The sequence below is a fragment of the Camelus bactrianus genome, chromosome 14, assembly GCF_048773025.1.
Source record: "Camelus bactrianus isolate YW-2024 breed Bactrian camel chromosome 14, ASM4877302v1, whole genome shotgun sequence".
Lineage (NCBI taxonomy): Eukaryota > Metazoa > Chordata > Mammalia > Artiodactyla > Camelidae > Camelus > Camelus bactrianus.
The window spans coordinates 1097524-1111408 of NC_133552.1; the positions used below are offsets into that span (position 1 = coordinate 1097524).

General features: G+C 42.3%; 1 protein-coding gene across 4 annotated transcripts in view; it reads right to left on the reverse strand.

Moving 5' to 3' along the window:
* Nucleotides 1-13885, reverse strand: part of XPO4 (exportin 4) — a 102773-nt gene that overhangs the window by 74824 nt on the left and 14064 nt on the right. For all 4 annotated transcript variants that reach the window (XM_074377881.1, XM_074377879.1, XM_074377880.1 and 1 more), the window contains exon 2: nt 860-965. In XM_074377881.1, the coding sequence (XP_074233982.1) occupies nt 860-953 (94 nt within the window). In that variant the 5' untranslated portion in view covers nt 954-965. The remainder of the gene's footprint in view (nt 1-859; nt 966-13885) is intronic.

Consider the following 13885-nt stretch of genomic DNA (forward strand, 5'->3'; position numbering starts at 1 on the left):
AAGCCCTCAGGTGTGAGGCGTCCTGGACACGGAACTGAACTGCAGGCTTCTTGATCTGGAGACCAGAGCACTGGCGGCTAACGGCGTTCCTCAAAGCACAGGAACAAAAGGCCGGACATTTCCACTCTAACACTCAGTGACCAGTTCTGTACTCGTGGGTAACTCAGCCTTCCTTTCGGAGCCTTCGATATGGGTTATAAAAAATGGCTCCAGTTAAGAAAAACAGCCGACAATAATAAAGTTATAAAATAACAATAACCAAGGAAATCTCTCTATTAATTAAAAAAATGTAAGAGAAAGTGCCATCTTTGGACAAGTTACAACTTTTGTGATTATTTTTAAAGGAAAGAGATCATTTCTGTACTTGTGTCAGATGTAAGGGACTCACAAAGCATTTTCTACGAGAGTGAAAATCAGTGCTTCATTTCAGGACGTGAAGTGAGTAATCTACACAGAAGTAAGACTCGCTAAGCGGGCTGAGTGCAAACCATACGGTTAAAAATTTTTTTGAAAAAACAACTAAAAGAAACTCTAGAAACCTCCAAAAATACGCCTAACTTTAAAACACTGGGATACATTACAGCACATTTTCTACACGTGATGTCACACATGGGAACAAATTTTAGGAAATCAGATGCTTCCCTACCGCTAACAGCCTTCATGCTACGCCAGTAATAAATTACTGCACACTATTAACGGGCGAAAAATCCAAAGTGAAAACAAAGATTTCTGTCTGGCTTTATGGAGTATCTTAAAGCCACTTCAGAAGAATGACTGTTAATGGAAATTACTTACAAGGAATTTAAAATATCTAACATTCAAGATAGAAACACTAGACATTGTTAAAGTAAACACTTACCCAAAATGTGCTTGCAAACTGCAAAGGGTGACTTTGACTTCCTGAAGGACAGGAAGATGTGCTCAGCGTGCTGGCGCTGCTCTGAGTTGACCATGGACGGCGGGGCCTGGAGTCGGAACACAGCACAGGCATGAGTCAGTGAGGGACCTGGGCAGCAGCCCTTCACACGGCAGGAGGAAGCACCAGCACTCCGGGCCGTGGGGAGGCCAAGTGCCTGCTTAACTGTTCTATAAGCTACAGTACAAAACTTCATCATAAATACTTAAAGTAGAGTTTCAGGGAAAAGGAAGGCATTCCTGGCAAGGTCTGGGTCAGAATCCTTTTAAGTTGCCTACATTTTAGGAAGATAGACACTCATCTGACATTTCTTAGGGGGTGGGTGTAGCTCAGTGGTAGAGTGCCTGCCTAGCTCGCACAGGTCCTGGGTTCAGTCCCCAGTGCCTCCACGTTAAGTCAGTAAGTAAATAAATAAATAAACCTAATACTTCCCCCCCAAAAACCTAACATTTCTTGTAATTTTAAAAAACCATAGCCAACTTATTGCCTTTTATTCCAAAATATACCACTCCATCTAAATTGACCAAGTTCAAATAATTTCTCAATTCTTCAGCACGGGTGAAACTGAATCCAAAGTTAGTAAAAATTTATTTTTAAAAGCAATTTAAAGGAGTCTACCTTAAAGATAGAGATGATATCAAATAAATCTACCTCAAGTTTTCTAAAAACATTATACCAGAAAAATTAGGAACAGTGAAGTCTGTAAGTTATAGAACTCTTTTCTGAATAACAAATTAATCAGCCAGAAAAGCCAGCTTTCTCTTAGAAACATCTTCTAAAGTCTGCCCAGGTTTTTACATTCCATTTTGTTCCAATGCTTTTTCTTCCAAAGATGACGCTCTTCTGAATCAGATCCACCCAAAACACGCATTCTCGTTCTATGGGCGGGTTATCTCTGATCCTATTGGGACCCATCTGACGAGAAGAGACTGCCTGTAGAGCTTACAGATCAAAATACCAGGTTTCTCAACTTGGGCGGGACGCTGGGGGTGGACGGCAATGGAGTAAAGCCCTGTCACTGTAACCAGTACGGAGTGGGGCAGTCATTTCACCTGCATGCAAAGAATCTGGAGGATGAAAGACATTTTACAACCAAGTACATGGGACCAATATTCATTATAAATTGTGTCAATTTTGCAGCCACCTGCATGCAAAGAATCTGGAAGATGAAAAACATTTTACAACCAAGTACATGAGACCAATATTCATTATAAATTATGTCAATTTGGCAGCACTAGTCACTCTATTTTCAGTTAAAATAATTTTTAAATAAAAAGTACATCTAAGAGAAACTAACTTCGATTCTCCGGCCTAAAGGAATTCTTATAATCAGCCAAAGTCAGTTCAGACTACTATTCCTAATGATACAGCACCCTCTACAGCTCTATAAATAAAAATGCAAACATTTCCACTAAAGAACTGCATTACACAGATATGCAACAAGGACATACGGTGCAGCCCTGGGGAGTGTACCTGCTACCTTGTAACAACTACCCTGGAGGCTACAGTCCGCAAAAAATACAGCTGCAACTAAGATAACATTCTAAATCAACTATATTTCAATTAAAAAAAGAACAGTGTTAAATGCTTTAATACTTTAAAAAAGGCCTTATTAATAAAATCCCGTGAACCACTAATTATGCTAAATATAAATATTTGTGTTCTTCCATTTGCAAATTCTTCTTTCCCACCATTTTCCCCAGTTCAACAAGTTGAGTCTGCATTTTGACAAGGCATTTCCTCATTAATGTCTGCTGACCATGCCCTGAACACGTGGCATATTAACCACTGCCACAACGGGTTACACTCTGATGACTACATCACATGTCAACTGTGGGCTGCCCACCCAGGGAACTTCTGAATCATACATGTTTCTTCTCACCTCCCTTGAGAAGCACTACACACGCATAATTTTGCAAATATATATGTTGGTTATTCTACAAACGAAAACAGTTCCCAAAGTGAATGATTTCTGGACACTCTGATACCTACACACTTAATAGGGTATATATAGGCTTGAATATAATTTTAATATAATAAAAAAGACATTCATTTAAAAAATACCATATTTCATAAATAATGAAGTATAATCTAAAAGTTAGTTTATATTAACCACCTGGCTGAACATTATCATACAAACAATAAAATCATCAAGTCAATATGTTAAATGGGAATATGGTATTCACTTTAGTTTCCCAAACTAAAACCTTAAATTCTTTCTTCTTGAAAATGACTTCACAATGGTTTCAAGTAGCAAGTTATCAAAAAGTCCTGAGAAACTTTTTTTGTTAAGAAAACAGATTCCCAGCCCCCAAAGATTTAACAGGTTGGGAGTCAAAACCAAAATAAAAATGTATTTTTCCCAAGAGGTCCCCAGGGAGCACTGACAGAAAGAGTCCCCCACAAGTTGGACTCCCTCCTCTTCAGAATCGGGACTCACCCTTCAAAACCGCTTCCCTCCCTCCTCGGCCTTCCCTGAGCTGACCACGGCGCCCCCGCCCCGCCTGCAGCCCGTCCAGAGCACTGCAAGTCCGCGCTCACCGCTTCCCGTCCCCCCGTTTCTGCAGCTCAGAGGCTTTCTCTCCCTGCTCCCCAGGTGCCTGGGGCCTGGCGCACACACCAGGCAGAGGCAGCAGCAGGAACCGCCACTCACCGTGCACGCGATGGCTCGGCAATGCTCGCAGCAGGCAGGCAGCAGGCAGGGTGTGATCTCACTGACCCCGACAACAAGCCTCTGAGGGGGATGCGAGTACCACCCGACTCACGACACAGGAGTGGGGAGGAGCTGCTCACTGCCAAGCAGGCAGCACAGGCGGAAACTGACCTCGGGCCTCAAGTCTCCACCAGGGTCTCCCCTGAAGCGAAGGTGTGGGGTAGAAAGGGGGCACGTCTGCCCACAGAGTCCTCCTCTGGGACCCAACACAGACGTCGGGATGCGTATAAAGTGTGTGATCCCCCCTCCCTGTGTCACTTCAGAGGCGGGGCACAGGCGGGGGCAGCAGCAGGGGCGGCCCAGAGGGCCGGGCCCCGACAGCGGGAAAGGGAAGGCAAGACCGGGAAGGCCGAGCTGTGAAGGGGCCGCGCTAGCACAGGCGGAAAGCTCCCGAAGCCCAACCTGAAGGGAAAACGGTTCATGAGCAAGAGAACAAGTCAAGCTCCCCAGTGACCTCAGAAGCACACAGCGAAGCAACGAGCTGCTGCGGCTGGCTGACCAGTCAGACAAAAAGGCAGCACAGACACAAGGACGCAGGGAGTCTCAGCTACTCTGGGAAGCTGCAAGCCAGCGACAGTCTAGAAGGAGACACTCATGGGAAATTCAGAGTCATCTAGAAAAAGTTCATGCTCCTGAACAGGGGTATGCACAAGTCACTGCAGCATTTAGTCACAGAGAACGGCTCCCCCCACACACACACAGAAGGCACACAAGAATGTCCCTAAAGGATTATAGTAACAGAAAAAAAAGTAGCAACTCAAATTTCCACCCATAGGGAATACCCTGCAGATGGCTTCTGCAGCAGTTAAAGACTGAACTCGAGCTGTTGTGTACCAAGGCGAATAAACTGAAAATTATTCTGCAGGAAAGAAGCAAATGACAGGACATAATACCATATATCATTTATGTAAAAATGTTAAACTCAGTAGTATGCGCACTATGTTATCTACCTTTGTGTGCAAAGTGTAAAAACACAGAAAGGCAGGATAAACAACTCTAAAAGTGTGGCTGTCTTTGTGGACGAAGAAGGGACACAGGGGCCAGAACGGCATCTGTGCGCTCCTTAAAGATCACAAGTAAAACGGCCACGTTAACGCTGCTAACCCAGGGCTCGGTCCGCGGCGTGATCTGCTTCATTCTAAGTTCTTTGCCACCTATTTTAAATACTGCATTTTTTAAAATGAGCGGCCTTCCAACCCTGATGGTACCGCTGACTAGATACCTTGAACAATTCTTCTGCTAAAACCAAATATAAATAGTGAATAAAAGACTTTTTAAAAAACATAATGCACTGCTGAGCACACAGGAAAGTAAGGAGTCCTCAGAAGCTACAACAGGAAGCGAAAGCAGGATCGAGAGATGGAAATACGTGCACGTGAACTCACCCTGGGGACGAGGGCTGCCCCAAGTGACCCTGGGTGTCGTCTGGGCAGCCGCTGGACAGCGGCCCACAGTAGAGAAGACAGGAGGCGGAGCCAGGCCCTCCTGAGATGCGGCCTAACAGCACATCCCATGTGAAGCTGGGTCCCCAGTATAAGGGTAAACTATTCAAAATAAAATAAGGCAGGCAGGGAGGGAAGGGAAAGAGGGAGAAACCTGCCAGTCCGGACCCTGAGGGCAGGTGAAAGAGAGGATTTATTTTGGACACTGATAATCGCGAGCAGGCCTGCAAACGGGCTTCTCACTCAATTCTACAGGACCCGTGGGGTCCGAACACTTTAACCCAACAGTGGAAAGGAGTCCTGTGCTGCTCAAGCACCAGGCACTAGCGTAACACCTGATTCCAGACTTCACTTTCCCAGAAACACTTCCAAGAGCCAATATCCAAAAACTTCTAAGCATATGAGGAAACAAGCCACCATAAATTCACAGAACAGATCAAAGAATCAGCCCAGCAGCACTCACAGATATTGCAAATGCCAGAAATGTAGTATAAAATGTTTAAAAGGAAAACTAAAAACATATAAAGCAGACTTCATAAAAAATAAAAACCTTTGTACATCAAATGGCACTATCAGCAGAGTCACAGACAACTCACAGGGCACGCGTTACAAACCCTCCGTCTGCTGAGGGATTAACACCCAGAGTCTACAAAGAGCGCTTACAACAGCAACAAGAAAGGGGCCCAATCTAAACATGGCAAAGGACTGAATACACACTCCTCCAAAGAACACACACAAAGGCCAGCAAGCACACGACAGATTCTCAAAATATTAATCATTTGGGAAAATCAAATCTAAAGTGAGATAGCACTTCACCCTCAGGAGAACAGTTAACACACACAAAGAAAAAAACAGAAAATGACTGCTGCTGGCAAGCACGCGGAGAAACTGGAACCCTTGTCCACTGCTGGTGGGGATGCAAAATGGTGCAGACTTAAAAGCAAAAAACAAAACAAAAAACCGCAGCCATGGAGAACAGCGAGGCAGTTTCTCAAAAAGCTAAACATACAAGACAGTGCTCCAGCTTGGGAGAGGTACTCAAAGAACAGACAGCAGGACACAGAGGGTGAAACCCATGCTCAGAGCAGCATCATTCACAAAAGCCAAAAGGTGGAAACAACCAAGAGTCCACCGATGGATGAATGGATAAACAAAACATAATATATCCATACAATGGGATATATTCAGCCTTAAAAAGGAATGAAACTCTGGTACAAGCTACAACATGAATGAATCCTGAAAACATTATGCTCAGTGAAACAAGCACGACAAAAGAAGACAAATACTGTATGATGCATCCACTTACGAGGTAAATTCACAGAAAACAGTTAAAGCCACAGAAAAAGAAAGCAGAACAGGGGTACCAGGGTGTGGGGGGTGGGGAGCTACTGTTTAATGGCTACAGAGTTTCAGTTTGGAACAATGGAAAATGGCTGCACAACAATGTGGAAGTACTCAAAATAGTAACATTTTATTATTTTACTACAATTTTTAAAAAATGTAAGCAGGACGACAACACAACAGCACTTTCAGGAGCAACGTAAGACAAAGCGAAACGTGTCGTGTTCCAGTGCTGGTCACAGGAGGACGCACCACTGTCCAAGCTCATCAAAATGGACACACAAGACTTGTGAATTTTACTGTATGTTAATATGCCTCAATAAAAACACGTTAAAAACTCACTGACCAGAGTAAAAGGCAGACTAGATACACTGAGAAGAAAGCTGAAGACAGCTGGGAGCTACTGAGCGTGTGGAAAGACACCCGCGAAGAGTCTTGGAGGAGAAAGGGCAGGCCCCTTGTCCGCACTCCTCGGAGCCCCAGGAGCCTGGCCCGCAGAGCCTGGTCCTCCGGCTCCTCAGCCCCTCCCGGCCCCCGGACCTCCGCTCTCCCCCAGAAGCCACAGCTCCGGGAAGGCCGCTCTCCAGCAGCTGCAGCTCTCAGACCCTCCACTCTCCCCCTTCAGCCCCCAAAAGGCTTCACAACCATCCCTGTGCTTCCCTTACACTCTCCCCTCCCTGACAGCCCCCAGTCCACCCCCTTCAAGGGCCGCCTGAGCTCTCCCCTGCAGATCCCGACCCAGACAGCACGGAGTAAGAACGGCAAAGACAGAGTCCAGAACATAATGGCACAAGAACATGCAGCACTAAAACTCAAAATCAGAAAAGCCCAATGAGTTCCAAACACAGTAAGAAAGGAAAAAACTCATATACTGGTGTCACAGGGAAACTGAAGAATTCAAAAATCAAAGGAGAACTTAAAAGCAGCCAAAGAAAAAGACAGTTTACCTTCAAAGGAATAACAGATGGAAACTGATTTCTTAAAGCAAGTCATGCAAATAGAACCTGAGCGACCCACCCCTACGACACTCTCCTCGAGGAAATTCTGTAAGGATATACTTTAAGAAGAAAAGTGACCCCATATGGAAAGTCTTGAATGCAAAGGTCTATGGAGCAAAGAAATTAACCACGTGAATAAATCTAAACAAATGCGAATTGTGTTTAAAATGATTAATTTGTGAAATTTAGAAAAGATCGTTAAAACCTGGACAGCAATAGCATATAAATCAGGAGAGAAATATTTTTAAGTTCTGGTACTGTCCTGGCTGAGACAGAATATACAGGTTAATTTTAGGTTAAATTGAGCCTTCATGTTAAAATGTCTACCGTGGTCAATAAGAGAATATATTAAAAAAATTAAGAACATACATCATGACATCTGAACCATGGAATGAGAAACCAAAGATTACCAAACCCCAGAGAAGGCAAAAAGAAGCACGTACACACAAAATAAGGACAGAAACAAACCATAATCATCAGTGGTCACAAAAGTGAATAAACTAAACTCTCTAGATGAAAAACTGAGATCGTCAGGCCGGATAAAAAAGGCAATCCAACTTCATGCACACAAAAACACGGGCACAGAAAGACTGCGAGTAAGAGATGGGAAAAGGCATAGCAAGCAAACTCCAACCAAAAGGAAGTGATGCAGGAGCTACGGCGGTGACGTCACCAGGGCAAACAGATGAAGGGCAAAATGTTACTGCAGAGAAGCGGGTCATCTAACAATCATAAAGGGGTCAACTGAAATGGTATGGAAATAATACACAGAAAGCAACAAACGACAGGACAGCCAGCAAGTCCACAAACACACCTCTCCTGGGAACCGCCAATTTACGGAGACAGACAGACTTAACAAGCTTAATCCAACGCGCATAAATAATTTCACCTTAACTGGATTTCACACATTTTTTTCCTATATCCTTTAGCTATTTTATCTTATTTTACTTTTTTTTAATTGAAGTATAGTCAGTTTACAATGTGTCAACTTCTGGTATACAGCACAATACTTCCGTCAGACACGAATATACATATATTCGTCTTCATATTCTTTTTCATTGTAAGCTACTAAAAGATATCGAATATAGTTCCCTGTGCTATACAGTATAAACTTGCTTATTTATTTTATATATACCAGTCAGTATCTGCAAATCTCGAACTCCCAATTTATCCCTTCCCACCCCCTTCCCCGCTGGTAACCATAAGTTTGTCTTCTACATTCTTTTTAAACACACTGAACATTCTTTTTAAACACACTGAACAACTGACAACGCACCGGGCCATAAAGCCCTTCCAAACAAATGCTAAGTAATGCACACAACACATTTGCTGAGCACAAAGCAGTTCAGTTAGAGCCTGATTTAACAACATAAAACCTAGAAAAATTTAAGGATAAAAGAAGAAATCATACTGGAATATATCTGAAATTAATCAAAAACCTGCGGTATACAAACAGGGCATGAGAGGGAAATGCATGCCTTAAAGGCTTACATGGAAAATTCAAAAGGTTAAAACAAACCAACTAAACAACCAACCTAAGAGCTTAGAAAAACAGCAGAACCTACCCAAGGAAAACAGACTGAAGGAAATAATAAAGAGCAGAAAATGATGCACCAGAAATTACATATACAAGAGATAAACAAAAAAGCCAGAAGCTGCCTCTCTTGAAATGACAACCAAAGTGGTAAAACTTCGGCAAGATTAATCAAGAGAGGGAGGGGGAGGGCGGAAGAACACAGATCTATAAACAGCCAAGGCCAAGAGAGACAGCAGCTACACATGCCTCAGACAGTAAAGACACGCTGGAAGAACAACTTCATAGTAATAAATATAAAAACTGGAGTAATATGAAAAAATCCCTAGAAAAATATAATCACCGACTTAAGAGACAGAAAACGTGAAAAGTTCTCCAACTATTAAATAAATTGAATCAGTAACTTAAAATAGTTTTTCTTTTAAACCCACTGACCCAGAAGATTTTACCAGTGATTTTACCAAACAGGAGGGAATAAATAGTTCCAATCCTACACAAATTTCAAGAGCATACAAAAGAGGGGACACTCCTCAGCCCATTTTGGGAGGCCAGCACATCGTCATAAACGTGCCAATGGCAAAACCAGATGAGGACACTGCAAGGAAAGACACATCTAGGCCGGTTTCACTCATCAACAGACAGTTCACATGCCAATCCAACAGTGGGATTTCCCTTAAATTAAGGTAAGAATGTACACTGTGCCCAAGTTAGTTCACCCAAACAAGGGAAACTGGGTTAACACCAGAATAATCAACCAACATCTTTCACCACATTAACATATTAAAGGAAAGATTACATTATCACAAAAAGCAGAAATATGTTTAATAAATTAAGATGCACGACTAAACTTTTAGCAGACTTCCTTAACCTGATAAGAATTTACCAAAAAAAACCCAGAGCAAACATCAAACCCAACGAAGAGAGAATAAAGGCATTACCTTACATTGTCAGTAGCTGTCAGTATGCCATCAGGGTCCACTGAACTCAATTTTTGGAGTTTTTTCTTTTTTTAAGCAGTTTTAACTAATTGCAATGCTTGATATTTTATGATTTTTTTCCTTAGAGTTCTCCCAAAGAATAAGGAGAAATTTTACTTTTAAAAAATTGAATAAAACTCACTCTAACTTGAAGTCACCCATGGATCCATTGGACTCTTTTATACACCTAAGAAATACAGTAAGATCTGAGTGATCAGATTTTTTTTATATTGTGAAACATCTTGCTACTTCAACATTCTCAGGATTATTTCATCAGAACTCAGCAGTTATCCCCAACTATGCTAAGAAAAAAGTAAAATAACAAAATTTTTAAATGATGAAATCACCTAGAGAAGTAATGCAATAGCAAAATAAAAACAAACCAGCACGATTACATTATCCTCAATTATTTCTGCTACGCTGCTCAAACTTCAACATGATCTTTCAAGAAGATACAAAAGAAATCTGGAAACACCATCTTTGTAGGGGTTTTTTTTGTTGGTTTTTTTGTTTGTTTTAGGTTTCACTGAATAGTGGTGAGAATTTAGAATTTTTCATTTTCCACCCATAATGACAGAGAAAAAAGTTAAGGAAAGACATTTTACAATTAAGAGGTAAATCAGAAAATGAATGCAAAAAGATACACAGCAATATGAAAATGAATATATGTATATTCATGTATGACTGAAGCATTGTGCTGTACACTAGAAATTGACACATTGTAAATTGACTATACTTCAATAAACAAACAAACAAAAAAGATACGCAGCAGTACACTAAACCTGTACTGTCCAAAACAGTAGCCACTGGTCCATTTTAGTTATTTAAGTTTGTTATAATTAAATAAAAAATTTGGCTCCTCAGCTGCACTAGCCACATTGTTAAGTGCTTAACAGCCACGTGTGGTTAGCGGCTATCACATGGACAACACACATACAGAGCATTCCTGTCCCTGCAGAAGGTTCTAACGCGCAGACTCAGTCACAATGATAAAACTGATCATACAAGTGTAATCTCAGACCCTGAGTCTTCAGTTGATGCCATTTTCAATGAGAGGTTTTCAACTGAGGCAATTTTGTGCCCGAGGGGACAGCCAGCAATGTCTGGAGACATCTTTGGTTGCCACAACTGGGGGTGCTATTGGCAACTAACAGATAAAGGGGAGGGGTGCTGTGGAACATCCTACAACGCAAAGCCCAGCCCAAAATGCCCACAGCGACAAGGGCGAGAAACCCTGCCCTAGGTGAATTTTCTCAAACTCCAGAATCAATGAGAGGGGAGGGTATAGCTCAGCAGTGGAGCACATGCTCAGCATGCATGAGGTTCTGGGTTCAATCCCCAGTACCTCCATTAAAAAAATAATTTAAAAAACAGACCTAATTACCTACCCCCTCCAAAAAAACAAAAACAAAAAAACTGAAGCTTTAAAAAAAATAAAAAAGGATCAGTGAATGAGCAATGTACTTCCAAAGACAAGAAGGAAACAGAGTACTCTCACCCGGTCAGTCATCACACAGGAATTACTTTACCCGATATTCTGTGCCAAGACCTGAACCAGCCTGTTCTGCTGAAAGGGTATGTGACAGTATTCTCTACTCTTTTATGAAATCTATGTAGAAAATTTGCTTGATACAGTTCACAGGTGGACAAATGCTAAAGGCAGGTGTGTGTACAAAGATGATAAACTCACTGTCTTGAATACTCTAATTGATGTCTATAAATCTAAAATGAAAATGATTTACATTACGAAGTAAAAAATATGGCCATCTTCTATCATCGATGTTATGTGTCATCAGTGTTTTCAAAAGCATTGTGTTCTGATGATTCTAAAGCAAGAAAAAGAATCAGAGCAAGAAAGTAAAACGTACTAAGGTACACTTAATTCCCACAATCAGCACTGCGCTGACAGTGCAGGTGCAACAAGCAGAAGGAACAACAGAAACCTGGAATCAGTATTTCCAAAGCAGAAGATGAGGACGAGGAGATGCAGCTACAGCCCAGACCTCCACTGTCCAGCATGGCAGCTCTATCCTGACATGAACTTTTTGATTAATTAAAGTAAAATAATTCAGTTCTCCTTCGCAGTAGCCACATTTCAAGGGCTCAATACCCACATGAGGCTACTGGGGACCCTATTGGAGAGGGCCGACATGGAAGACACTACTCAAGAAGAAATTTAACTCAATAAATGTTCACTCAGTGCCAATTATAAGGTTACCTTGATTCATGTGTCGATACACTAAAATGCAAAATAACTATAACACTTAGAGCACTTACTATGCACCGAGCACCAAACACTTGCCTTTTAATGTAAATGAAATCACTGAACCTTCACATTAACTCCCTGAAAATTATTATTTTCCTATTTTAGAGATGAAGAAACAGACACGCAGAGGTTGAGTGACTTGTCGAATGTCCCACAGCTCGTCACGGGGTGGAGCCAAGAAGACTCCAGTCTGGATCCAGACCCTCTGTATTACACGCTGCTCAGTTCCTACATTTCAGTAACACTCCATGTGTGCTGCCTAATCCAGCAACGGGGTGATTTTTCTAACATCTCATCTGATTAGGTCACTGTCATACTACAGTTGTTTTCTAATTAGTTCTCTGATCCCTGCCACAAAACCACAAAATACAGACAGACCAGATTTCTGAAGTTATTAATCTTATTCAAAGACTGAAGTCAAATACTTTTGTATTAAAACATGAATAAATTATGGACTAGAATAAAATTTCTATTAACTTATTAAGATAAACGCTGAGAAATTTTACATAAGCTGTTTTGGGGTACTCCCCAGCTGCCCCCAAATATATATTCACCAGTAGAGTTACTTCGGCATTAAAAACATTTTTAAGAACATTAATAAATTCCCTTCCAACTCTAACTTAGTCCAGAACCCCATCACCTCTGCAGACAACCTCCTAGCCTCCTAACAGGTCCTCCTACCTCACACCCTGCCTCCCTCAGGTGGATGCGCACACCGCTGTCAGCCACATACCCAAACCACAGAGCAACTCATCCCACTGTGGGGCGAATCCAAGCTACTTATTATGACCAGTAAGGCCTTAGATAACCCAGCCCTGCCTAATTCTCTAGGCCCTTCCCCATTTATTCATTCAACAAATACTACCAAGCAACTATTACGTGCAAAAAAGGTCCTTAAACCAACACGTTAGAATCTAGTGAGGGAGACCAACGTTCATTCATTCATTCATCACACAAATAAACGTAAAGTTTCAGGTGCGGCAGGTGCTGTGAAAGAACTGCTCAGTGATCTGAGGACAGGGCAGGGAAGCTAAGGAAACCCTTCCAGAGAATGTGACTATGGGGAGCCCCAAAGGATCAGGTGAGGGTGAGGAAGAGCATTCTAGGCAGAGGGAACAGCGTCCAAAAGGTTCTGTGACAGGATCAGGACAGGAAGGGAGGCAGGGAGAGAGGGAGGGTGTGGCAGATGCAGAGGAAAAGCCACAGGAGAAGGGTCCTCGGAAGCTGGACATCAAGCCTGTCCAAGGCCGCGCAGCGAGGAACCCAGGTTGGAACCTGGGCAGCCCGCCTCCAGAACCCCCCCGCCCCACACGCCTGCCCTGCAGCAGTCCATTCACGAGTTCCCAGCCACAGATTACAATCAAAGGCTCACTGCATGCAGGCGATGTACTAGCTGCTTCAGACACAACAGTGAGCCAACGACAAGCAAAACCAAACAGAATCTCTGTGCCCATGGAGTTTACAACCCAGTGGAGGAGTCAATCATATAATTAAATTAACAGCATAAAACTGCAGATGTAATAACGTTACTAAACCAAAGGGTGCTATGAGAAAAGAATTTAGTGTAGTTCAGCATGGTCAGAACTTTGACAAAGTAAACAACTACAATGAGATCTAAAACCTTAACCATTAACTAGGCAAAAGAAGGAGAAGGGTGTCCGCAGCTGAGGGGACACACGCACATAAGGTCCAGGAAGG